Source organism: Pelobates fuscus, chromosome 3 (genome assembly GCF_036172605.1).
Source record: "Pelobates fuscus isolate aPelFus1 chromosome 3, aPelFus1.pri, whole genome shotgun sequence".
Lineage (NCBI taxonomy): Eukaryota > Metazoa > Chordata > Amphibia > Anura > Pelobatidae > Pelobates > Pelobates fuscus.
This window is the reverse complement of record NC_086319.1, coordinates 213,813,493-213,840,540: the sequence shown is the minus strand read 5'-3', so window position 1 is coordinate 213,840,540 and position 27,048 is coordinate 213,813,493. Positions and strand designations below refer to the sequence as shown.

At 43.8% G+C, this 27,048-nt stretch overlaps 1 protein-coding gene across 2 annotated transcripts in view; it reads right to left on the bottom strand.

The window, feature by feature from the left end:
- Positions 1-7,175: 7,175 nt before the first annotated feature.
- The window catches only part of LOC134602753 (histidine--tRNA ligase, cytoplasmic-like), an 80,544-nt gene continuing 60,671 nt past the window's right edge, over positions 7,176-27,048 (bottom strand). For both annotated transcript variants that reach the window (XM_063448052.1, XM_063448051.1), the window contains exons 10-14: positions 23,493-23,620; positions 19,636-19,884; positions 17,919-18,035; positions 8,492-8,638; positions 7,176-7,416 (exon numbers count right to left, since the gene is read on the bottom strand). In XM_063448052.1, coding sequence (XP_063304122.1) covers positions 7,357-7,416; positions 8,492-8,638; positions 17,919-18,035; positions 19,636-19,884; positions 23,493-23,620 — 701 coding nt within the window. In that variant the 3' untranslated portion in view covers positions 7,176-7,356. The remainder of the gene's footprint in view (positions 7,417-8,491; positions 8,639-17,918; positions 18,036-19,635; positions 19,885-23,492; positions 23,621-27,048) is intronic.

Below are 27,048 nucleotides of genomic sequence, written 5' to 3'. Positions count from 1 at the left end.
TAATTTGCGACTTATCAGCTCCACATTCTTTGTCTACCCCTAGCATCAACTCATTAATTCCATCTGAAGAGTTCTCCCTGCAATACGCCACAGTGGATGATGCTATTCATGCCATACTGAGGGCAGTTGTAGGAGTCTGGTTCGGAAAAACTGATGTTTCCAATGCATTTAAGCTTCTGCCCATGCATACATCCCTGTGGCATGTGCATGGCATTCTTTGGAAACATAAGTACTACTTTGCAACACGTTTGACCTTTGGGGCTAAAAGTAGTCCTAAATTATTTGACATATTTGCCGACATGTAATGCTGGCTACTCCTCAATATTGCCGAATGTCTTACATTATTTGGACGACTTTCTCACTATAGAATTACCACAGTCCACTCCCATCAGCATTTATAAAACCATGGCTCTATTCTCAGCTATAGGGGTTCCACTGTCTCAGGAAAAAACTTTAGGCCCTACGACTAATCTAACCTTTCTGGGAATTCCCCTGGACACAATCTCGTTACAAGCCAGTTTACCTATGGAGAAGGCACAACATATCAGAGATTCGGTAGAAGTTTTTCTGTCTCCTTTTATGTCTACCTATCCCATTAAGAATATACTAAAAGGCATACAACGCTTGGACAAACCCCCTACCACTACCAGACTGCCTATTGACGGGGCTAAATTTCGTGCACTTTCAGACATAGTATAGGGAGGAGTATAGGGCACTATTGTGTTAAAAATACAGGTTTGTATTCTTTACACTATAGTTTTCCTTTAACCCCTTAAGGACCAAACCTCTGGAATAAAAGGGAATCATGACATGTCACACATGTCATGTGTCCTTAAGGGGTTAAAGATTCTAGGAAGACACTGGGGAAATCGACACGCAGAGATAGCAGTGTGCATAAGTTCTGGGATTTGTGCCCTGCTCGTCATACCCAAAAAGCAGGCCTGCTAGTAATGTCTCCAAGACTATATATCATCTGCTTTGATAAATGCATGATTATATTGCCCTATTTGTAACAGGCAAAAAATAAGGACTTCAAGATAGACTCTGAAAAGTAAGTAAAATGTATTATTTGGTTATACCACCCCTTTACTTAGTACATATTAATTCTGTTGTTTAGCAATTTTTAAAAAAAAGAAACATGGAGGGGGCAGGACCGGATTTAACAGTACTATTTTCCATAATCTATACTGGGGTCATTTGCTAATCGATGTGCTGGTGCCTTAGTTGCTTCTATTTATTTGCTGCCTCCCCCACCCCTTCTGTCACTTACCTTATTCCAGCGCTGATGTCTCTCGGCCCTGGTTCAGGCTCAACCTCCACTCAATGCACATTAGGACTTACCCCTTGGGAAAGCATTGTATAGTGCTTACATATTGGGATTTGGGTGTCGCTAGATGTCCTCATGCATAGTGTGAGGACGTCCAGCATCAGTTAGGCGATCAAAATGACTAACGACCGAGAAGTCCCTGTAGTGGCTGCTTGAGTTAACCCTGGCAGGTAAAAAAATGCAATAATTACCACTGCAGTGTTAAGGGACCTAGGACACTGCACCCAGACCACTTCAATCAGCTGAAGTGATCTAGGTGCCTATAGTGTCCCTTTAAATTGCCCAGGGAGACACAATAAGGTAATCTCTTCTGCCATCTGTGTGGAATCCAGGAAACTTGGGTTCTGGCTCCTACAGCTAAAACTACTCCTTCTCACATACCTGGGCAGTGAGTCTTTGGAATATGATTTGCTGTGCCCTGCCTACAACAATGGGGGTTGGTGCCTACATACATCACAAGTCTACTACACCACTGTGCCCTAGACGCTAGTACCTGTCTGTCTGTTTTAAGAGTTCTATGCATGGTTCCAGAGGAGTGTGGCGTATGGCAAATCTGTTTGCATATATTAGCTTGCTAGGTCCCAATGCTTTACTGCAAGGGTGTTTCCTGACATGAGCATTGGCCGATTATTGGTTTTATAAGCCCCTATGAGGAGGGGTCCCAGCAGAAGTTATTGCCTGCTGATTGTGACTTTAGAGCTCTCACTCAAGCTGCTCCATCAGTTAGACACTGATATTTTACGATTATTGTATTAAGAAAATCTCTCACAATGCCGATTTTCATGTAGAAGAATTACATTATTGTGATTTCTCTCTTTTGCGATGTGATAATATAATAAAAATAAAAAAAAAGTGGAGTGTGGTCATTGTAGCGCCCCCCACCCCAATAAAAAACAAAAAAAAAAACACACACTAGTACACCATCTGTGCAAAGTTGCTTGGTAACCTCAGCATTGAACATAAACATAGAAAAAGCCCAATGAGCATTTTGGTAGATTAGGGCCACTAGTAAAACCCCTAGAACATTTATTGAAGAGCACCAAATCCCAAACATTTCAAGAACCCTGTCCATTTCTCAATGTACAATGGGCATTGCCATAAGGGGATACTATTGACTTGAGAGAATGAGACTGGTTATTCCCAGTTCCATTAGTGAAGCTTGGTGACCCTCTGACCGTATCGCTGTGAGAAGCAAAGGACTGGTCCTATATTAGACTAGTGCTTGGGGAACCCTAAAGATAAAGAAAATGTTATATCACCCAAAGCTTTGCAGAGACATCCTTTAATCCTCAACAAAATATATTATCCTATCTAGTTTACCAAGACCGATTGGCCTCACTGAATAATTTTGCCTTATACAGCATGCATGGAAACTATCTGGATGTGGTTCAGTGCACAGGATAGTTATTTATGTCTAAATAACGCATTATACAGAATTAATGATGTGGCGATTTCTTTCACAGTGGGGTCCTCACATTAAACTGGGAATTTAGAGATTCATGAGTCTAAGACTTTTCCATTTCATTTCTTGCAATTTAGATCAGAAATGTAATGTGGACATACTGTAGATTAGATGCACTATATAGCTATCATTAGTGAGGCATTATATCCTTCTTTAAATGAACTTAATATGCCATCATGACACAGAGGAAAACTCTAAATGGGCTCAGCAGGATGTAAACTATGGGCACTCATACATCCTTTCAATCAGACAATGCATAACATTTTAACTATTTATTATTTTACTTGTTCCAAGACTTAATAAATTGTTTATTTAGAACTGTTGTTGTCCAGGCTGATTTTCCAGTTCCAGGTAGCAACCTAAGGGTAAATGTCACCCCATAAATTGACACTAAGGCTTTCAATCTCAGAGATGGGGATTCAAATGGCTCTGATCAAGATTGTGTAATGTGCAAAATGAATTAACAGTGGATAAATATCAGCCTCGTGCATAGTTTAATTAAGAAAATGACTATGACTTTCACCTGTTTGCAATGAACAAATCAAACAAAAATAACTGAAATAGCGCAACACAACAAATTCTTCAACTGGTTTCCCCACATTTAACTGAAAATGCAACTTATAATGACTTCTCCAGTCTCAAAATGATTCAACCCTTTGAATGGAATCCCTCACAACAGCACAACAGCTAGGGTTTTGTGTCACATGTGATTGCATGTTAGAAATATGGCAAAGTCAAATGTATGGTCTACAAAGTTAAGAGTAAAGATCATCGCCCTTCACAAACAAGGACCAGGATACAAAAAGATAGCGATAGTTTCCTAGAAATGTTGTTGGAAGTTTGCAAGTTCAAAGGTGGAGGAACAGAGATTACACTACTTGGACAGGGCAGAAAAAGGAAGCTATCAATGGCTTCAACCAGATATTCGGGAAGGCAGGTCGAACTACTAGCCCCCCACTTCAATCAGGGGAGGCACCCTATGAGCGATATATTCTACACAATTCTGTGAGTGCATTTGTATTCAGCGCATAAAAGTGTGTTAATTGTACTTCACTATTTTGTATATTTTTATGTTCCTTTTAGACTCATTTTCAGTCGTATCCCGAAGCTTTGTGTTGTTTGAGGTTGTGAAAAACCCTTGAGTGACTGCAAAAGAACTACTGTAAGACTTGGTGGCAACAGGCACTGAGGTTTCAGTGAGCACAGTAAGCCGTGTACTAGATGCAGAAGGGTTCCATGACAGAACTCCAAGACGTACACCACTAACAGGTTGTCATAGGCCCAGCGGTGCTGGGGGGGTCCGGACTGTTGGGGAGGTTCTGTGCCCAACATTGCCTATGTACACATAGATATAGCGAATACTGCTATATACATGTGTACCTGCAGGCCTCCGACTACCTGTTTGTTGCAGAGGGGGCCCAGCAGCTTCCCTGACTCTAGCACTCTTGAACCCCGAGGCCGTCAGAGCGTTGCTACGGGTTACCACGCCAACGCTCCGCATGGCACGCAGGCCGCGAGAGTTAGACACAAAGGAGCTGATAGGAAGTGGAGTCAAAGTGTGCTGCTGGGCCCCCTCTGCAGAGTCCAGCGAATGACACCGAGCACCAAGCCACCGGATCACCAGGGAATGCGATCTCCCCCCTCCCTGGCCAGTTAAGAAGCAGGCAGAGGGGAATAAAATAAAATGTTTTATAGAAATGTTAAAAAATAAAAATGTCCCCCCCCCTATTTTACACACACATTACATGCCTACACAAACACACACTCTGCATTCATTATATACACACACTCTACATCCACTACACAAACACACTTCACATTCACTATACACACTGCATCTAATACACACATCCACTGCACAAACACACTCTGCATTCAATATACACACTAGATTCACTGTACACACTCTGCATTCAATACACAAACACACACTACATCCACTATACACTGCATCTGATACACACAAACACTACATCCACTACACAAACACACACTCTGCATCTAATATACACCTCATACATTACACAAAAGTACAATCTGCATCCATTACACACACACCGCATCCACTTTACACATGCACTCTGCATTCACTACACACATTCTACACCCACTATGCACATTCTACACCCACTATACACACAACACAAGCAGCACACACTGCATCCCTGTGACCAGAACTTGAACTGTGTCAAATGTCTGATGGCTGTCCTGACCACTACTGACTCAATAGCACAAGAAAAGTCGGCTCCAATATGCTCAAAAATCATATAACTAAGCCATAGAAGTTTTAGGATTTTGTTCTGTGGAGCGATAAAACTACACTGGAACTATTTAGCCCAATGGATCAGCGGTATGTCTGGAGGAAGAAGAATGAAGCAACACTCTGCCTACTGTTAAGCATGGTGGTGGTTTGGTGATGCTATGGAGCTGCTTTGCATCCTCTGGCTATGGAAACCTGCAGCGTGTGGAAAGCAAGATGGATTCATTGAAGTTTTAAGAAATTCTAGGAGAAAAGGTCATGTCGTCTGTGAGGAAGGTAAAACTTGAGCGTCATTGTACCTTCCAAAAAGACAATGAACCAAGCATAACTCAAATTCCAGCAAGGATTGGTTGCAGAAGTAGTCCTGGAAAATTCTACAATGGCCATCACAATCACCTCACTTGAACCCCACAGAAAATCTCTGGTGGGATTTGAAGAAGGTGGTGCAGCACGCAAACCCAAAAATATTACTGAACTGGATGCCAATGCTCGTGAGCAATGGGCTAAGATTTATCAGAAGCACTGCCAGAGCTGGTGTCTGGCTATTCATCTTGTTTAGAGCAGGTCATAACAGTAAAAGGGTGCTCTATTAAGTACTAACAATACTTGCCATGAAGGGGTTGACTAATTTTGAGACAAGAGAAGTCATTATAATTTTCATTTTCAGTTGAATTTGGCAAACCACTTGAAACACTCATTATGTTGAGCTATTAAGTTTGATTTGTTCATTGCAAACAGCTGAAAGTCATTTCAGCAATAAACATTTTGACAATAAACCTGATTTTCAATAGGGATTGAATAATTTTGATTATAGCTGTACTAAAGATGCAATTCTCTTTCTGCTGGTGCAGAGATCAGATGAAAAAAATTAGGAATGTGGGTATCCAATTCAATACCATTTATTCTTTCACATGAATTCTTCAAATCGCTGAGGTCCTTGGTAATTGCATATGTATGGAGGGGTGAGAGGTACCGATTGAGACATGATATTCTTTGCCGGCCAAGGGCAGTGGGGAAGCTGTCTCTCTCTCACTTTGAAAAGTATTTCTATGCCACAGTGTTACAGAGAGGGAAATTAACTACAAAGCACTTTCATTCTGGTATCGCACCCCAGAGAGGCTACACAGGATATTCACCACGGTGCCGAATAGTTGCTGGAGGTGTGGGAAGGTGGGAACCATCAGGCTTATCTGGTTGGATTTTCCCAGGATAAAACCATACTGGCAAATTTCCAAAATGGTTCTGACATGACCCCCGTTTGAGTTTGGAAATATGCTGTTACACATCACACTTTATCATAGTATAAGAAATCAATCATGAGGCATATGCTTAATGCAGCTAAGTACCTGCTCTCTGTAATAATCCTGAAATAAAGAGAAATGGTTCACTGAGATAGAGGAAATCAAGGCAGCTGAAGCCACGAAGGCCAGTATCTCGAATACAGAGGTGAGGCATACAGAACAATGGTATCCATGGGATGTAAACATCTCACATCATAAAGCGAACTGAGAGGAATGGGACATAATTGGGGGGAGAAGAGAGTGGAGAGGGGGAGCCTGAGGGGAGGGGGCAGGCAAGGTCGCATTTACACAGTATTATTAGTAAGAGCTTAAACCTTGCACCTTTTGATTCTTCTACCTAAACTAGATATATCGAGAATGAGGGCAAAGGGTTTTGGTGACCAAGTTGGGGAGTAGGGTGAGCACCGTAAATTAGGATGGAAAAGGTCAGTGAGAGATGCATGGGTCTTGACACCAGGGCATGGTGAACAGTTTTTTTTCTCTTTTTATAGTTTCATTTCATGTTATTTACTTGTTACAACACAAGCCTTTACATATGGCATCTAGATCATACTTGGTAAGCACACACATTATAGTATAGGGTAAGTTAAGCGTGTAATGAATAACCAGACTTGTTTAATTATATTGTGTACCACTGAATGAGTATGACCTCATGCCCTAATGTCTTTGTTCTGTAAAATTACAAAATCATACACTAAAGATTGTTAAAAACATAAATAAATCTGAATTTAGGACAACAGCAGATTTTTTTCATAATGATATTAAACAAAGTACATTTAAATACATAGGTTAAAAATTAAAACCTGATCAGAGATGTCTGTATTGGTTTATTAGCTGGCATACGATATGAAAAAAATAATCAAATTGAAGTCCATATAATATTTACACATTTATATGGATCACATTTTCCCCAAGAAAAAAAATAAAACATTTTTGTCTGTTACACTCTGACATTAATAGTAGGGTCAGTTCTTGATTGTGATGACATCCTGTTGTTTGCAGATATTTATCGTTGACTGGTCAGCTTTTTTATTTCTTCTATAAGATTTTCACTGGAGACAATAAACTTTTAAAATACAAAAATAAAAGATATTATTTACAATTGTATACAATGTTTTATGAACAGTATTAATTGAAAGAATCCCCCCACACCCAAACTACAACTGTTAAGGGCAGCACACAGCCATAAGGCGTTCTAGCAGGGGTTGAGGCATGGGGTAGGATGCACTCCAGCCCCAGCCCATTGAGAGGGAGCTCTGTCCCATGGTTTGGTGGGGAGATCAAAGACCTTCCGCATCTGCCTGGTGTGCCCAGTGCTGTGGGAGGGTTTAGAAAACTTCAGGTAGGCATCATTACCGGGTACAGACTCTGAATATCTTTCTTGCGAGCTCCGGCATTTGACTGTTGAACGCTCTTGATACTATCAGTGGTGGAGCTCACAAGAGGAAGTCTGCACCCGGTGGCAAAACTGACAGAAAATGCTAAATGCATATTCGCCTGTATAAAAAAAAAAAAAAACAATGCTTGCACCAGCTTTGTGTTGGTTGCAAGGGGGTGGACAGAAGAATTGGGATTTTGGAGGAAAATATAAAACTACACAATTAAATAAAATGAATAGGTAAGACCCACCAAGCCTAAATTAACTGTAACGTAAAGCAATCCTGTCATATTGAGAGTTTTTCATAAAGGATATACTCTTTCTAAAAAAAAAAAAAAAAAAAAAAGTCATATTCACTTCATTGAGATTTTGAATATTCCAAAACGTTAACATAAGACAAAATAGGTACTTCTTTTTCTTACTATGTTATATTTTACGCCAAAACATGTAAAAAAACATTTTGAATTGGGAGAAAATCCAAAACAAAGTAAAACAAACTATGGCAACATGATATACTTTGGAAACATCCCTATGGCATTTTATAGCATGTATACACAAAAGATCTATGGAGGATCCTGTTGTCTTGCAGATTTTCCATAGTCCAACTTTTACAGAAAATAATTGGTGAAAACTGGAAATGTGCACACGGTCGTTGATTTCGATGTGCCTTAACTGGGGTAAACGTGTTGAGAGTGTGCTGGAGTTTGCCTGAAATGTCATTCTTAAGACATTTTGTAAGTGGGAAAAATAACCATATGCTTACCTCATCTCTAGTAGAAACTACTCGTAGCTTGACAACATCATCTTTTAGTTCCTCTTCTCCAATAATGGCCATTAAAGGGATTCCCCTCTCTTCACAATAATGCAGCTGAGTCAGAAATTTCGGATTCTCCTTGTAAAGCATCTCTGCCTACGAGAAAGACATTTTATTGCTTGGTGTGCTCATATTTGTCAATGCACCGATTTCACTATAGAAAGATGTAATTTTAAAAAGACTTACCATGATAATCATGAATTAATGACAAGTCTTTACATGTATTTAAAAAAACAAAAAACTTACGCTCTTTAAAAAGACCTTAAATTCCGTCTACACATTGTGCTAGCAGTTCTGCTAGCAAATGTATAGTTTGGGAAAAACTCTATCTTTTGTCTGTGTGCATGCGATGTGGTTCCTATGGAAACCTCCTAGCCGGCGCTGCTAGCAGCAGAGGAGAAGCGTGGGTGGACTTCTCTAAAGTGTTTGCTGCGGAAGAGCGAAGGCAAAGGTAAGTGGCTACAAATTCTCTTTAAGAGGGGCGTGTCCGGCAGCCGGAGAAGATGGCCGCTTAGACCCTGAGCTCCTCGTGGCGCCCGCAATCACTGACCGCACATCGGCGAAACTGGCTCTCATACCCGCCACAGATGGGCCGCACAAAACGACAGGCAGACCCTGCCAGCACCCCAAGACCCTCCGGACACGGGGGAGACCACACAATCCGGGCATACCTCCAAGCTGCGGCCCGGGCGCAGTCGCCGCAACGGGAGATGGAGGCTGCAAGCCAGTCCAACGAATCACTCCCATCCACACCAGCCAGATTCTCCCCAACACCCTCTGAACCCCAGCAGAGGCAGCAAGACGGTGAGTGGAGAGACATCCTACCTAACCTACTTACCAAGTCAGACTTTGACGCCCTCTCAGACCGACTAGGCCGCGTGGTCCGCGAGGAAGTGGCCCAACTACGCTTAGACATGGCAAACATGGAGGCCCGAATGGCGGTGACGGAAACTGAGACCAGGGCACTGAGGACAGACGTGGAGCAGACAAACACGGCCGTAGTGAGCCAGGAGGCAGATATAGCCTACCTTACTACATGGGTAGACGACCTAGACAACCGCGGCCGCAGAATGAATCTGCGGGTACGCGGAGTAAGGGAGGGAGGCCCCTCGGAGAACATACCAGACCTCCTCAGGCAAATTTTCACCCAAGTCTTGGGCGGCCAACAAATACCCAGAATAGGCCTGGTCCGAGCGCATAGGGCCCTGAGACCGATACCAGCTCCAGAAGAACAACCCAGAGATATAATATGCTGCCTAGACAATCACCACCTCAAAGAAGACATACTACGCACAGCCCGCCGCATGGGCACTGTCCGCATGGCAGGCCAAGCCATTTCCATTTACCAAGATTTGTCCAGATATACCTTACAAGCCAGAAGAGCCCTACGCCCAGTAACATCAGCCCTACAACAGGCAGGCATCCAGTATCGCTGGGGCTAACCGTTCTCACTTTCTGCAAGACACGGACAAGACCAATTGTTCGTAAGGAAGCCAGGAGACGTCCCGGGATTCCTACGCAGCCTGGGCCTCCCGCCACAACAGGTACCAGACTGGTTGGCGAGATCGTTCCTCCAACAACCACCGGGACCACAACTACCACGCAGACCCAACGCTGGCCCGCAAAGACCCCAGCAACAGCAACAACGCGATGGGCACCAGGGCCCAGTGAGGAGGGAGCAGTAACCAAGCACCAAGCAGCGCAGCCGGGGCACGGGATGGGGGACTTAAGCACAACCGCACAGAGCATCGTAACCGTGAGTAACGACAGTGGGGATTAACCCACTCATACCACACATGCCTACAAAAATTGGGGTGGGGGAAAGTGGGCTACGGGGCACAGGGGACACCAGCCATATCAGCCGCACACCACGGGGGATTCCACGCAAGGATAACCACAGGGACACGCATAAACCGCCAACTGAGACGCAGGGGGGGCAGCCAGGACACTTTGGGGAGGGGGACTGGTGGGACCACCACGGTGGGCAACGTGGGGAGCAAACTGACGCATGAACGGACACGATAACTCCCTTGCAGAACTGCCACCGGAGGTGCACTTTGGACAGGTTTCCAAGCAGACTCATGCTTCAACACTTAACCGGAAAGGGGTGGGGGATGGGTGAAATATACGGGACGACACCTGGGGAGGAGGGGGGGAGGGGGGAGGGGGTATCATACCCGCATCACCGGGAAGGGAGTGAGACAAGTTAGGGGAAAGGAACGAAGGAAACGCAATTAAGGCAGGCAGATGGGATACACTTAAGACAGACAGGAGAGGGAGGGAAGGGGAGAGGTGGGAGGGGGGGAAGAGAGGAGGGTGGGGGAGGGCCGGCGCAGGGAGCAAACACCAATATATGTTAAGATGGGGGGTGGGAAATAGGGGGAAGGAAGGGGGAGAGACGACCCAACCCAAAAAAAAAAAAACAGGAGATTAATATACAAGCCCTCAGCCCCCCAGAGGAAGGCACACGAGTCGGGCACAGCGGTTGGGATCCCATGTCGAGGCGAGAGGGGGTCAGGTTAGCCACCCAGCCCGAACAATCGGGGCCACAAGATATACACAAATGGGAGAAGGGAGGCAAAAAACTGAATATGTACAATATGTAACTATTAAATGTTATGGCTATATGTTATACTGCACAAAATTTATTATCCCTGACAGGACAGTGATCAGTCGGAGCAGTTGCCTCGCACAGACGTACGATATAGCAGAGCACGACACACGTCTAGGGAGACAAACACGACGATACGCACAGCGCAGAGGCCCAGACTTAACACACCCACAGCTATAACAGAGGAAAAGCCAATACTAGGCGGCACGACAGGAGGGTACCAGACCACCCACACGCCAAATGGCAGCCAGCGCCGAGACATGGTCCAGAATCTACATAGGCCCCCCCACACCGCAAGGCGCCCCACCCCATAGGCCCTACAGGACACGCACAAACATTAAATGCCAAATAGCGACATTCCCCCACTCCACGATGATGATTAGCCCATCCCTCACTGAACTTCAGCTAAACAGTGCACTAGACCCACCCCACATGGCACAACAGGCCCACGGCAACACGACTTCAACTCAGAACAGAAGTAGGAACGCGGCAGGGAAAACACATATAATGCCTAGCACATCACGCACACATGGACAAAAGTCCAACACACAATGAGAGACCAAAAGGAAGCCACAGCCACAAAGCCACTTAGGAGACGAAGGACCACAGACTACCAATAGTACTACTTACTATTTCCGCCACGCGGAGGGAAAGTCCACCACGGACGAGATACCCGACACCCCCACAGGTATAGGACACAGTAGCCCCCGACACAAAGGGGACGCACAACTCCCAGGAACAACCCGAACCCACCTATCGGTTGGGCTGACAGGTCGATCCACCGGGACGATTGTCCATTCACCAAGAGTGCACAGTTACTATACAACACGCACAGACCCGAGCGACACAAGCCCCTGACAAGGCCTGACACGAGACAGTACAAGGTTATACAAGCTCACGACCCACGACCTTACCCACAGCCCTTCTTGTACCTACCCGACTATCCACCCCCTGCGGCTGCCCAGACGATGCCGGCTCCGGGCCCCAGCGGGTTCACCCGGGAAGACCTGAGCATAGTCTCCTACAACGTACATGGCCTCAACATCAGAGAAAAACGCACAAGACTCCTGAGGGACCTGAAACACTACAAGGCATCGGTGGCGTTTATCCAAGAAACGCACTTCCAAGAAGGCAGGGCACCAGCCCTGAAGGACCGCAACTTCCGAACAGGGTACTTCAGTAACAACCCGGATAAACGCACACAAGGCGTGTGCATTCTTTTTTCAAGCAGAATTCCATACACAGAACTAGCAACCCTCAGGTGCAAAGAAGGCAGGTATATTTTCACTAAAGGCACAATTGCAGATCAACTCTACACATTCGCCAACGTATACGCTCCGAACACGAAACAACACCACTTCCTTCGGGACGCCCTAAGCACCTTTATGAAATTCACGGAAGGCACCCTGGTCGTCGGGGGGGATCTGAATCTGGCACTACACCCGGACCAGGATTCCACGACCCTGCACGAAGCGACACCACACAACAGACACGCCAACACTCTCCGCCTTCTACACCTCCACCAATTAGCGGATTGCTGGCGAGCGCTACACCCAACAACCAGGGACTACACCTTCTACTCACAAACACACTCGACGTACACGAGATTGGACTACTTCCTGATGTCCCACTACAACCTAAACCTACTTCAAAACGCGGAGATTCTGCCGATGACATGGTCGGATCACAATCCGATACGAATACGGCTGAAATCGCCGTTATACAGACCCAGGCAGATGTCATGGAGACTAAACGAATCCATCCTTTCAGACGTGGTGGAGATGGACAAGATAGGCAACACCATAAGGGACTACTTCCACAACAACGAGACAGGGGACGTGACGCCGCTGACGTGCTGGGAAGCGCATAAAACGGTGGTAAGGAGCCAGATCATTGCCATATGCGCAACCCGCAAGAAGGCGGCAGTGCAGGAGACGCTTGAACTCGGCAAAGACATAGCGACCCTAGAGGCCAGACACAAACGCACCCTCGACGCACAAACGTACAGAGACCTAACGGCCAAACGAACACAACTCACAACACACCTCAACCGAGCAATCCAACGCTCATACCAACACTATAGACACATGATACACGAACATGGAGATAAATGCGGGAGATTGCTGGCGAGCCTACTGAAACAACGTAAAACCCAACTATACATCCCCAAAATAAAAGACGCACAGCAACGGCTTAAACACCTCCCAGACCAGATTGCGACGGAATTCCACACCTACTACCAGGGTCTATACCACCTCCGGCGAGACGAACCGGGAGACCTGCAACCTCACAAACTCCGGGCCATACGTAGCTACCTGGACTCGGCTCATATGCGAGAAATACAGGAGGCCGACCGAGAAGCACTCGAAGCCCCCATCACGCCGGAAGAACTGGCACTCGCAATTAAGAAGGCAAAAACAGGCAGGGCACCGGGACCCGACGGACTCCCCCTTCAATACTACAAAGTATTTGCCCAAGACATCGTCCCGAAACTACTGCAAGCCCTGAACTCCATTCAAGAAGGAGCCACGCCGACAGCCCAGTTCACCTCGGCGAACATCACCTTACTCCCAAAGGAGGGTAAAGACCCGACACTGTGCCCAAGCTATCGCCCGATATCGGTGCTAAACACAGACATCAAACTCCTCGCCAGCGTCCTGGCATTGAGACTGGCGCCCTTACTACCAGCCGTGATCCACCCGGACCAAACGGGATTCATCCCGGGCAGGGAGGTGAGGGACAATACAATACGGGCACTAAACATCATAGCACACGTCAGAACCCAACGGCACGGAACCCTCCTCCTGTCTACAGACGCTGAGAAGGCGTTCGACAGGGTGGACTGGGATATGCTAATGGAAAGCCTCCATGCCATAGGGCCGAAATACGGTCTTTGGGTGAGGGCACTGTACACCTGCCCGACGGCACGACTCAGGATCAACGGCGCACTGACGGACCCGTTTCGGATCCACAATGGGACCAGACAAGGCTGTCCACTCTCACCGCTACTATTCGCGCTGACGCTGGAGCCATTCCTAAACAGGATCAGACGCAACGCAGACATCCAGGGGCTCAAGATAGGGAACACACACCACAAAACACTAGCGTACGCTGATGACATGCTATTTGTGGTCACGAACCCACAGACCTCTCTACCAGCGATACAGAAAGAATTTGAGGAATACGGAAGGGTGTCAAACTTAAAAATTAATTACTCTAAGTCGGAGATACTGAACTTAACCATCAAACACGCGGAAAGACTGACCCTTCAGAGACAACACCCGTACCGCTGGTGTGACCACCGCATGCGATATCTAGGGGTCTGGCTCACCCCAAACCCGGCAGACCTATACACGCAAAACTACCTTCCCATATTGAAAAAAGCGACGGAGGAACTGCATAAATGGAACGCCCTATACATCTCGTGGCTGGGAAGGATAAATGCGGTCAAGATGACACTACTGCCCAAGCTGCTGTTTGTGTTCCAAGCAGTACCGATACATGCCCCGCAAACATTCTTCAAGGCACTGAGGGCAGAGGTCCGCTCGTTCGTCTGGAAAGGCAAGTCCCCACGCATAGCACACACCCAGTTAATCCTACCTAAGCTTCGAGGGGGCCTGGCGCTCCCCGACTTTGAGAAATACTATATTGCAACACACCTGACAAGAGTCGCCAGCTGGACAATAGCCAGCGGCACAAAGCCATGGACCCAACTGGAATCGGACACCATTAACTGCGACCTCCGAACACTACCCTGGATACCCGCGGCGGCATACAGACGCAAACGCATTGCCAACCCCTTCGTGACAGCGACCATGAGGATCTGGCACAGACAGGGCCACAAACAACACCTGACGACCGACCCGGGCCCGCTGCTGCCACTAAGGGGCAACCCGGACTACCCAGCGGGAGACCTAGGCCCCACACCGAGCCCAGCAGGACGCCCGACAATCCCTCGTATGGTGGACGTCCTCGAACACCCATTCAATATTCGGCAGTTAACAGACCTCTTCCCGGACAGACCACTGACGTTCTCACACACACTGGCCAGAGCACAACTCTCCCAATACGCCAGGTCGATCCCGCAAAGGCCATCCCTGACGAGAGACCTGACACAATTCGAACGCCTCTGCACGCAAGACGCGGAAACACCCAGAGCCATCTCACAGATATACACTATACTGATCACCAGTAGATACATACTGGCACCGCCCTGCATAAGAAAATGGGAAGAAGACCTGGACGAGGCCATGTCAGAAGCTGACTGGGACAAATGCCTCACCCTGATACAAAAAACGCCTAGCTCAGCACGCCTACAGGAAAACTCCTACAAGATCCTTACCAGGTGGTATCTGACACCAACGGCATTACACATCAGGAACCCAGACATACCAGACACCTGCTGGAGATGCGGGGAGGAGGCAGGCACATTCCTTCATGTCTGGTGGTCATGCACACGGATACAGCCATTCTGGGACACGGTCAGAGGCATCATACACGAAGTAACAGACGAGATGCTCCAGAGGTCCCCGGCGGCCTTTCTCCTCCATCACACCGACATGGCCACACAGCTATACGGCAGATCCATAATACCGCGGTTGCTGAACGCAGCCAAAGCGACCATCCCTGTCTATTGGAAGCAGGCAAGCATACCACCGATATCAAGATGGGTGGAGGAGGTGGATAACACCAGGAAATACGAAGATATAAAGGCAAACACCCCGAAACTCAGAGACAGATACACCAAACGCTGGTTCCACTGGCTGAGAATAACCACATCAAACGACTTTCAACGACACCTGGCCCCGCAATAGCCGGACGGGTCGAGAGGCGGGAGAGAGCGACCGGGAGACCAGACGGGGAGCGGAGGGACGTGGCGAAGGGGGGCAGCAGCAGGGGATGGAGACACGCATAACCCCCCCCCTACCTGAACCACACTACCTACCCCCCCATACGGACACCAGACCAGACCCGCTAACGCACCACACAAGACGGACACAGAAGCAAACCTAGACTGACAGATCTAAAACTGGACACCCCCGCTCAACACGACGGACGGGAGACACCGTACGAACGACACAACACTACATAATGCCAAAAATACCCACACCCGATATGAGTACACGACCAACCGTGACAAGGAGGGGGACACTAATGTAAGCCACCCAGGGGAGAAAAAAAAAAAAGCGCACAGGGTACAGAAACCCAACACTTCACAACGAAACACACACACATACGCACAACTAAGCCCCGACGAACCTCACAAAGAGAGATACCAGGACACGGGAACGGGCACCACTCACCGAACATCAATAGGCACAAGACCTCGGCTTAGCCGAATAGGGAACAGCACACGGGAACCGAATCAGCCACACAGTCACACCACAATAGAATACCACCCAGGACTGAAGCAGCCACACTAGGCGGCGGAGATACCAATCCGCCTACAACACGCAACGACAGTCAGATACCCAAACAAGCTATCACAAAGCGGAACCTAGAGCCCCGCAGCGCCCAGAACACACAAACTACCGAGACACCCATAGCCGTAGGTAGGGCAACATAGCAAGACACACGCACAAACTACACCTATTACCAGACCAAACGAGATTAGGGTACAGCCAACCACGACCACAACACGACAAGAGACACAAGGCAATAGATGCTTGGCAGCACGGGCACCATACCAAAACACGAACTGGTGCAACACAATACAGAGTAAAAAGTTAGAGATAAGCCCCTCAGGAGGCACTGGGTAGACACACTGTACCAAAAGACACCAGAGCAGACTAGACAATGGTACGTCACGAGCACTAACAGGGTCAAGTGAGAACAACTGACCAAGCATAAGCAAACGGTATTACACCAACATGAACCAGATGGCCTCTGCATAGGCGACGTAATGCATACTGACATAAGCACCGTATATATGCGCCCTAGCGTGGGCGACTTATGCCTACTCATACAAGCAGGAGCCACACGCACATATGCTACGGCAACAATAAGTATACAAAAAACTATAACACAGTTGTAAAACTAATCTGAGTACATAGGCCAGTTGACAATATGAACCAATCCATTATGTCATGTTATACAGGCTAAGACTAATTAGCTTCTGCGTAAGCGACAAACTGTTTATACCTTTACTTACCAATGTTTCGGCCCCTGCGTGGGCAAATATTTGCTTTAATATGACTCGGTTCGCTAAATGCGTTTATATTACGACAACAATAAAGATATTCAAAACAAATTCTCTTTAAGGATATCTATCGCCTAAAAATAAGACCACACTTCCACTGCACTGTTTTGTCTATCTCTGTACAGTAATTTGTCACAGCACCGAACAAGAAAAATTATTTAATGTAAGAAAGTCATCCAATATATGCATGTATTCCATACGGGATTAGTGTGACTAAAAGGTTCAATATGGTACCATTAAAAAGGTCTGGCTTCTAGATTTGTGACGTTTTGATTTAATAAGCTTTCCAAATTATTTATCTAAAAAAAACAGTAGACTATAATGATGACTTCTCTAAATAAATCATTTAAAAAGTGCAGCCAAGACACATCCAAAACTTGCTTTTAAAAACAAAAATTAAGTCATACTATTTTATCCCTATCTGTATTTTGTTACTTTTTTTTTTAGCTTTAGCCACGTCATTTCTGAGATTTATAAGTGTGTACGTGTTCATATTTGAGACACAACTGATTTACATGAATGTGGATATATTATATTACTGATCTGTTAAATGAAAATCTGCTTACTTTAATTCCTGAGTTCCAAAGAGTGGAAATAATCCTCATCCTTTTTTCTAAAAACATTTTCTGAGCCGAAGCTACAAGGACCTGAGTCTCTGTTGTTCTTATTTTCTCCACGGATTGCTAATTAATATTGGGAAAGCAAGAACCTGTCAGTAATCAATGTAAAGGGCAACAATCAAATATAATACAATAGAATATTTAAATGAAACTATAAATATATTTGGCAAATTATATCAGTCCAGTCCAGTTCAATCTAAACACAGTCAGGGAATACATTGCGTTTGAGGAGGGTAAACAGAAAACATGTTTTATTTGTCATCTTCTCTGTATGCTTTCTGTATTCCTACTTCCAGGTGCAAAGGACAATGCTTATAGCAATGATTATAAGACAGCTAACATGGTGGCGCCCAGTTGAAGGACAAGAGATGTAAATATCTACATTACATTTTATTTTTCACACCTCAAAATACATGTAAATGCATAAAATGCAGATGGGCAACTGTCTTAAATGTTTCCCACTTTTGAGTAATCTTTAGCACTTCAGAGTGATGTACTTTAAATTGTTTGTAAATGGCCTTATAACCCTTCCCAGTTTGATTGGCAGCAACAATTGCTTTTCTAAGGTCATTATTGATGTCTTTCCTCCTTGGCATTGTGTTAACACACACCTGAATACTCTAGAGCAGTGGTTCCCAAAACAGTCCTCAAGGAACCCCAACCAGTCCTGGATTTAGGGATAACCCGGTTGTGTCTAAGGTGTTTTTATTTAAAAAAAAAAAAACACATTAGGCACAACTCGGTAATTCCTAAATCGAGGACTGGTTGGGGTTCCATGAGGACTGGTTTTGGAACCACTGCTCTAGACCGACAAACAGATAAAACTTTGCCTTTTATAGAGATGGTCGCACTTGATGATGATCAATTAGTCAAAGGCATTTGAATAGCATGACTGTCTGTTACGTAGCCTCGTACTTTCTATGGAAGCAGTAAGGTTGTACTTTGTTTTTCACACATGGCTTCTCCGTTTTGGATTTATTTATAGTAAATAAATCATGACACGGTGTAATATGTTGTTCATCTAAGATTGCATTTACCTAATTTTAGGATCTGTTAAGGGACATTACGTTATTATGTCTTATATGTAAGACCATGGAATTTAAAGAGGCTGTACTTTATTTTTCCCATGATTGTATGTTAAATACAGGGAAGTAAATACAATATTAAAAGTTCCCTTTTAAATTAATTGCTATTGAACAGTCAATTTAAAACAAGATACTAAATTGTAGCAAAGGCCTACTGCTATCTGCTTGAAACCTTTATATAAGACATCTATACCTTGGAAGGCTCTGGTTTAAAAACAATTTGCACTAGACCCTGGTTAAAGTTATATTCAAAACACACCAAATATGTCATGTTGTATGTTGATGAGGAGTAGTTCTCACATTGACCAGAACTAGCTATGCAAACCATTCTATATGTGCCATCAATCTAAATGTAACCCTGTGTATAAATGTACTTTTAGTGTGTATGTTAATATTGCTCAACACAATCCTGATGGAGCACCAGCTGTCATTATCCCTGGAACAGAATCGTTTAATTCCTAACTCATGTATTAGCAGATAGGGCTTGAAGGCCAATTTGAGTAGTAATGATTTAAAATATGTTTGGACAAAAAGCTATGTTAAGAAATGTAACCCTTCAAATACAGAATATATCTTACCATGGCTTTTTTCTCTACTATAGAAAATATCCTTTCAATCCCAATACTCATTCCCACACAAGGAACTTTCCTCCCCTTAGAGTCAAACATGCCAACCAGATCATCATAACGTCCTCCACCCGCCACACTACCAACGTGGACCATGTCTTGCAAATGATTATTCTGTTGAGATGAAGGGACCAACACGGCTTCGTAAATTACACCAGTGTAATAATCTAACCCACGTGCTAGTCCTAGGTCAACAGAAACCTAATGGGAAAGCAAAATTGATTAAATGTTTGTAGACAATAGGCTATGTTTGGTGTAAAATGTTGACCAGCATTTACAAAGGACAGTAAGAGAACATCAAGAAGTGACAGCAAATGCATTTTTCATTATATATATATAAAAAAAATTATTATAAAGGATTCATAAAAATATATACAAGGATAAGACAAACTTCTGTCCAGTGATCTGTTTATTAAAGGAACATTTTTAGCACCAAACAGCTTTAGCTTAATGAAGCAGTTTTGGTGTGCAGACAATGCCCCTGCAGTCTAACTGCACAATTCTCTGTAATTCAGCAGTTAAATCACTTTGTGCAGCCCAAGCCATATCTCCCCTTGCTGTTACTCACTCAGCTTCCATATACGCAATCCTGAAGGAAAAAAGGAGGCTGTGTGTGTCATAACTAGGGGGTGGCTATCGCGACATAAACAAAGTAATTCCTTAAATTTCTTAGAATTGAGAGGCTGTGATATCAAATTCAACATATACATTTAGATTGTTAGGTCATATCTTAACACTTTATAAAATATAAACCGCTATGCACCATAACTACTTCATCAGAATGAAGCTTTTATGGTCACTGGCGGTCCCTGGCTCTGACTTAACTTTAGGGATTAAACCGTTAATTAAAGGTTTTATCACAAAGTGTGAATCCAGCACAGTCTAGATCTGCCCCTTTCGTTCCACTCTTGTCTGAGGCTTGAATTAGGAAGCATTTGACAGCGTAGCCAGTCAGTAGCTTCCCATTCAGAAAATGGCTTGAGAAACTTACATATTTTGTTCAAGCAATATTATGAATAGGGAGCTACTGATTGGGTTAGAGCATCAGCTGACTCTCTAAACTAATCACGGTACCCCTGTTTGATGCTTCCTGATTCATGCCTTGGAAAATATCAGAAGAGCAGAGGTAAACAACATTGGGGTTAAACCATGTGTTAACGGATTAACCACTACAGGTAAAGTGACACCATGGACCTCCTAGCATAATAGCTTCATAAATATTCTGATGAAGTAGTTATGGTGAATGGAGTGTTCTGTTAAATAAAAAGCTCACACATGGGTTTGGAATTCTTAAAAAATGCTACTTGTGCAAGAGACCAAAGCAATAGACCAATCTACTTGTCTGTCCTGACCATCTACTTAGTGGACACACAAAATAATTATAGATTGGGGCCCCTGCCAAGATCCATGGACATAAGGTTAATCACTAACTCGAGAATTTTTGCAAATGAAATCCAAATAAAAATAATCAGGCAAAGAATGAAAATCAGGAAATATTCTCCAACTCAACTACAGTCACAATTTAAGTTTTGCCTCAGTATTCCATTTAGATATCATTTTAGTTTTAGTGAATAATCCTGAATGTCTCCCTCTGCCCTCGCCCAATGTGTGTGCGGTCTCTGTGTGTAATGCATGCGCTAGCTATGTGTTGTGTAATGTATGTACGTATGTGGTGTGTGCTGTTCACGCTTAGCTCTCTGTGGGGAGGGGGACATGATCTCTAGTTGTCCAGTGAGGATGCTATATCCCTGGTAATCTAGTGGTAGTTAAACTCCCTGATGCTTTAGAGGACAATGTCTACACTTTGGCAGGTGCAGACCTCAATGATTTCTCCCCCATGGTCCTGGCACTCAGTGAGTAGAGCACAGGCTTGAAATAATATAGGGTGCTCACTAGCTCATTAGTAAGCTCCAAGACTGGAAGTGGTAATGATTGTGGTCTGCTCCTAGGAGAGTTTCAGATTACACGTTCTTGCTTGGCCCTGACTTCTCCAAGGACCCTCTGCCACTTACCCATGGAACTAAGGGCAAAAATCAAACACAAAACTTTTGCCCGGTGACCAGAAGTACATAGCATGAATGTTAGGTGATAGAAATTCCTCATTCCTAAAACACACTTTGACTCATTACTGAGTTTTGAACCCATAGGCTAAATTAAACATCCTTCTGTCAACAATACTACCTTTGATACTGTCGTCATTTTCTATAAGAGGTGAGGATTAGTCACAAAACTGTGCATAAATTGATATCACCTGCAGTTTAACTCTTACAAAACTATAAAACCCTATGTAATGAGTTAAACTGTGGCTGGGGAGAAACTAGTTAATTTTTTAATAAAACGTTTCTCGACTTTTTTCCTGCAGCGAGACCATCTTCTCACTGCACCTCTGCTCTGTCAATAAGATGCCTCTCATAGAGAAACACTGAATTCAATCCTTGCCTGTGGGAGACACTCGTTCAAAGAAAGCAAGCAGGAAACTGTACTGTCTTGAAATCTGCACTTCTATAAAATAAGACAGAGAGGAGAGCCAGCTAAACCCTAAAGCACGTCTGGAAGCTATAGAGAAGACCTGCACAACTTTGAAGTAGGTAGGAGCCAAAATTAAAAATATAGATACATATACACACACACACACACACACACACACACACACTGACAGACATGCAGATGTACATAGACAGACAGACATACAGATACACACACTGACAGACATAAAGATACGCACACACACAGAAACACACAATGACAGTCATACATATACACAGACAAACACAATGACAGTTATACAGATAGACAGAGATGGCAGAGAAGGAGCTGTACTCATGATCTTCCAGCACTTCTCCCTCTCGCGCCCTGCGTTAATACCGGGAGCCAGGTTGTGACATCACTCCTGCCCTGGCATCAATAAACAGCATGCATGGGAGCAGTCCTGGAAGAGCATGAACATTACACAAGCCCCACACTGGACCCCAGGGAAAGGATATGCACTGGACCATAGGGAAAGGATCCAACTTTCCTAAAGGAAGGGAGACTGGGCAGACTTAAATAAAAATTATTTAAAAAATAATAATTTGTGAGCGTGTGTGAGAAAATGTGTATTTATCTGTCAGTGAATGTGTGTGTCGGATCAGTGAGTGTGTCTATTAGTATGTCAAATTAGTGAGTGTGTGTCAGTGTCCTCTGTGTGTAAGTGTGTATATGTTAGTTTATTGTGCATAATTGTGTGTCAGTTTCCTACGTGTGTGTCAGTGTAAATGTGTGTAAATGTGAGTGTATCTCAGGGTCCTCTGTGTGTTTGTCTGTCAGTAAGTGTGTCTTCTGTGTGGAAGTGTGTGGAACTGTGTGTGTATACCAGCTTCTTGTATGTGAACTCTGTGTGTAAATATGTGCATGCCAGTGTCCTATGTAACTCTTTTGTCTCTTTATATTTTCATTTTCTGACTTTTATACTTCAGATTAATAATTTATACACTCCTCCTTACATACACAATATTCACATTGTCATATTTATTGAAAAATATTATTTACTACCTTTAATCAGGCTTGTTCTCTAATTTAAATCAATAGAAATTACTTTCTCGAAGCAAAAGTACACTGCTTTATGGTACTAGAGTGAACGTTTAATGTCACTTTATTGACCCAGGTATCAAATTGTTATTGTGAAGTAAACAAGGATTTTTTTTAAAGCACTGCTACAAACTGATCACATTTCGATATTTGATCAACATCTTTTTTACCCTAACGTCAAAGCACATGTGGCACCACCCCTGCCTTCACAACTGCAGTTTAGTCAGTTGGGAATTACATACCTTATCTGCAACACCAAAGAGTTCCAAATATTTGTACAGTAGATTCAAGTCACCAAGTCCCTCCATAACCCATTTGTTCTGGGAAAGTTTTGAATCATTATACAAGCGATCTATTAGGTCCACTCCGCCTGCAGTAAAAATGAAAACAAATACGTTAAATCACAGCAATACCATATTTACACACACATATATATTATTCATCATTGAACATGAATATTGCCATATCTACTTAATCATACAGTGTTCTAAATGTATACTTTGTACAGTCCTACGGGGGCAATAATTGCATTTAGTAAACATACTTCATTATGTATTATTGCTGCTTGTTAGCCTTGTGGGTCATCTCAAATTTTTTTTATTATTTATTGAACTTGTATACCTTTAGAGTCCTATATAATTAATAAAAAAAAAAAGTTTAAACGTAGGTAACCACAGACACATTTTAGGAACAATATTACGCCTGAGGTCTACATGCCCTAATGTAAACACAGTAATGATAAACGTAGTACAAGTCATATCCATGACAGATATTTAGTATCACCTTGTCAGGGTACCAACCTCTAACCAGCCCACAGGGTTTGACAAATTTACTTGAAAACGTCAATGCATCTCTACGAGGAGATGCTAATTAGCGCATGCACAATAGCCTCTCAATGCTTTCCTATGGGAAAGCATTTGCTTGGATGAGATCATCAAGTTTGATTATCTCAGCCATGGTGGTGGGCCTGTCTCGTAGAGACCAGCAAGGTGTGTTAAAAAAGGTGAGCAAAACCACCTTTCCCATCCGATCAAAGTGGGCCGGTCATCTAAACAGACAAACTCATTGACAAACAGGCATTCACACACTCACTGACACACTCTCAGGCAGACAAACATTTTCTCATACACTCACAAATAATAATTTTTTATTTTAATTTAAAGGAACACTATGGGGCTGCTGTCACACAATCTTTAGTGATGCCAGGGCCAGAGTGACATCATATTCTGGCTCCCAGCATCACAGCAAGGTTAGCAAGGCAGCAAAAGAAGAAGAGCATGAAGATTACAGCTCCTTCCCTTGCCGCCCGCTCTATTCTCGGCCGGTACCATTCTCTGACAGTCGGCCATCTCCGCTGAACGGGCTAACAAATAACATGTCAAAATTCAAAGTTGCCATGGCGACCTGGGATTTGTTGAGCATTCGTTGATCACTCAATGCGGTGACGTGCAACATTCCAGCATCAATTCTGACACGGAAAGCTCCGTTAAAAATCATGACGTAAAAAATGATGCAACTTATCCTTATTCATTTCAGCATCGAAATAATGACACCATAGATCATTGCAGCATCAAGAATGATGCAGAACACTATGCCCGCTGCGCTTTATATAGCCAGAATGGCACAAACCGGTTGTCATTCCGGCGCTGCACTTCTACAACATTCTGGCATCAGTTTGATGACATCAGACTCTAGGGCTACATAAACCCAGTCCACAAGGGCACCCCTACCCTGTTGTGGTGTCATGTAGCCGAAATTTTTTTTGAGTGTCAGACTCTAGGGCTACATAAACCCAGTCCACAAGGGCACCCCTACCCTGTTGTGGTGTCATGTAGCCGAAAAGTTTTTTGAGTGTTCTCCGATTTTCTGATATTGACTTTGGGTTGAAGTGCAACGTTTCTAAACACTCCCATCCTGAACTTGGCTTGTCTACTCATATTCTCGTTATCCTGTACACCTTTAACTTCGGCATGTTCCTTGACTATCCTGTTTCTCGATATTTTATTACGCCTTGACACCAGGAGGCAACTCTAGACTTTGTGAGGCCTTAGGCGAAATTCAAACATGAGGCCATTTAGAACACCCACAGTGAAAATACATAGGGGTTTGCATTGTCTGTGTAAGGTGCTGTAGTTATATTGAAGGACGGGCTTGCAGCGCTGGATACAGAGAGCTAATCTCTATATTCATTGTTCAGAGGCTTGTAGTGTCGCGGCTCCCAGTGCCGCTGCGTTGTGAACTCTCTGAAGCTATTATTATTATTATTATTATTATTATTGCCATTTATATAGCGCCAACAGATTCCGTAGCGCTTTACAATATTATGAGAGGGGATTTAACTATAAATAGGACAATTACAAATAAACTTACAGGAACAATAGGTTGAAGAGGACCCTGCTCAATCGAGCTTACATTCTATTGCATAATTTGCAAACTAAATTTTTTGCAATAAACAAATGTAATTAGCAATTATGCCAAATGCTTACACACGATTGCGGGGTATGGTTACATAGCCTGGCAGTCATGTATGCATAAGTGCAGGTGTGTGTATTTCTGAGTTTGTCTGGCATTGTCTACCTGTGTATGTGCTAGAAAGTGTGTGTCTGATAGAGAGTATCCTGCTTGCAGTGTGTTGTGTTTACAGGGGCTGTCTATGGCCTTTGTGCATTGTGTTATGGCAAAGCTACATTTCATGACTGTGTGTGTTATATGATGAATGTCTTCAGTTGGTGTGACAGGGTGAGTTTGAAAAGTTCGCTGAGATAATCAGAATTGACAATCTCAGCCAATCCAATGCTTTACTATGGAAAATAATTGTGATTGGCTGAGAGCTTCTGATGTTGTCAGTTAAGGAGGCGGGTTGGGGGTTAAGCCAGCACCAGGAGACTGGAGTTAAAGTAAAATGTACTATATTTAGGGGGGGAGGAGCAGGGGGGCTAGATATTGTTTTTAACACGATATGGTAAGAAAGACTTGTTTGTGTTCCTTTAAGATCCAAACTTATTGAAATGGCATTAGTGGCAGGTTTCCCACAAAGAGTTTAATTTAGTGATGCTTATAATGAACTATGCGTTGAACACGGAGATGTCCACAATTACACGTAATGTTATGTTTCATAGGTTTGCAAAGATTAAGATTTCCTTACTAGCCAGAGTAAATTGTAATCTTGCTCTCACGCAAACTCATCCCTTTTCAAAATTATTGCACAGGATGTCACACCACTTTCTCTATGGATCTCTATAATTAATCTGCTTACAAAGCTGACACAACTATAATGCCACTAGTGGAATTATCCAAAAACACGAAAAACCAATGCTCAGAGGACTTTGTGCACTTTTCATGTAAACAAGATAAATAGCAGAATATAGAAACCATTTTATCACAAATGCTTTTATTTCTCATGCAAGAGAAAAAAAAAATCCCTCAATCTTCCTCATAAAGATAAAAAAAAAGCAGAAGTCAGGATGCGGAAATTCATAAAGATAGTAATCAACTGGGATATAATAGAAGCTTTCACAGTGCGACAGACGTAGTTCTTTGAGAGTTGTGTGGGTGATGGCACCCTCAAAAACACCTGTCACCATTATAAATTACAGCTGCCTTCGCTAGGGAGTTACTTTCAATAACATGTCAAAGGGCAGTGTAAAAAAAGATCTGTGTGTCTATTTCCAAGGTTTCAAAGCAGAAATGTCTAATAAAAATTATGAGGGCTTTTGTTTTGCTGTGACATGTCACTATCTCCATCTATTTCTGGACACATTTTAATCTTTATCAGGGGCTTATCGGTACCTTTTTATT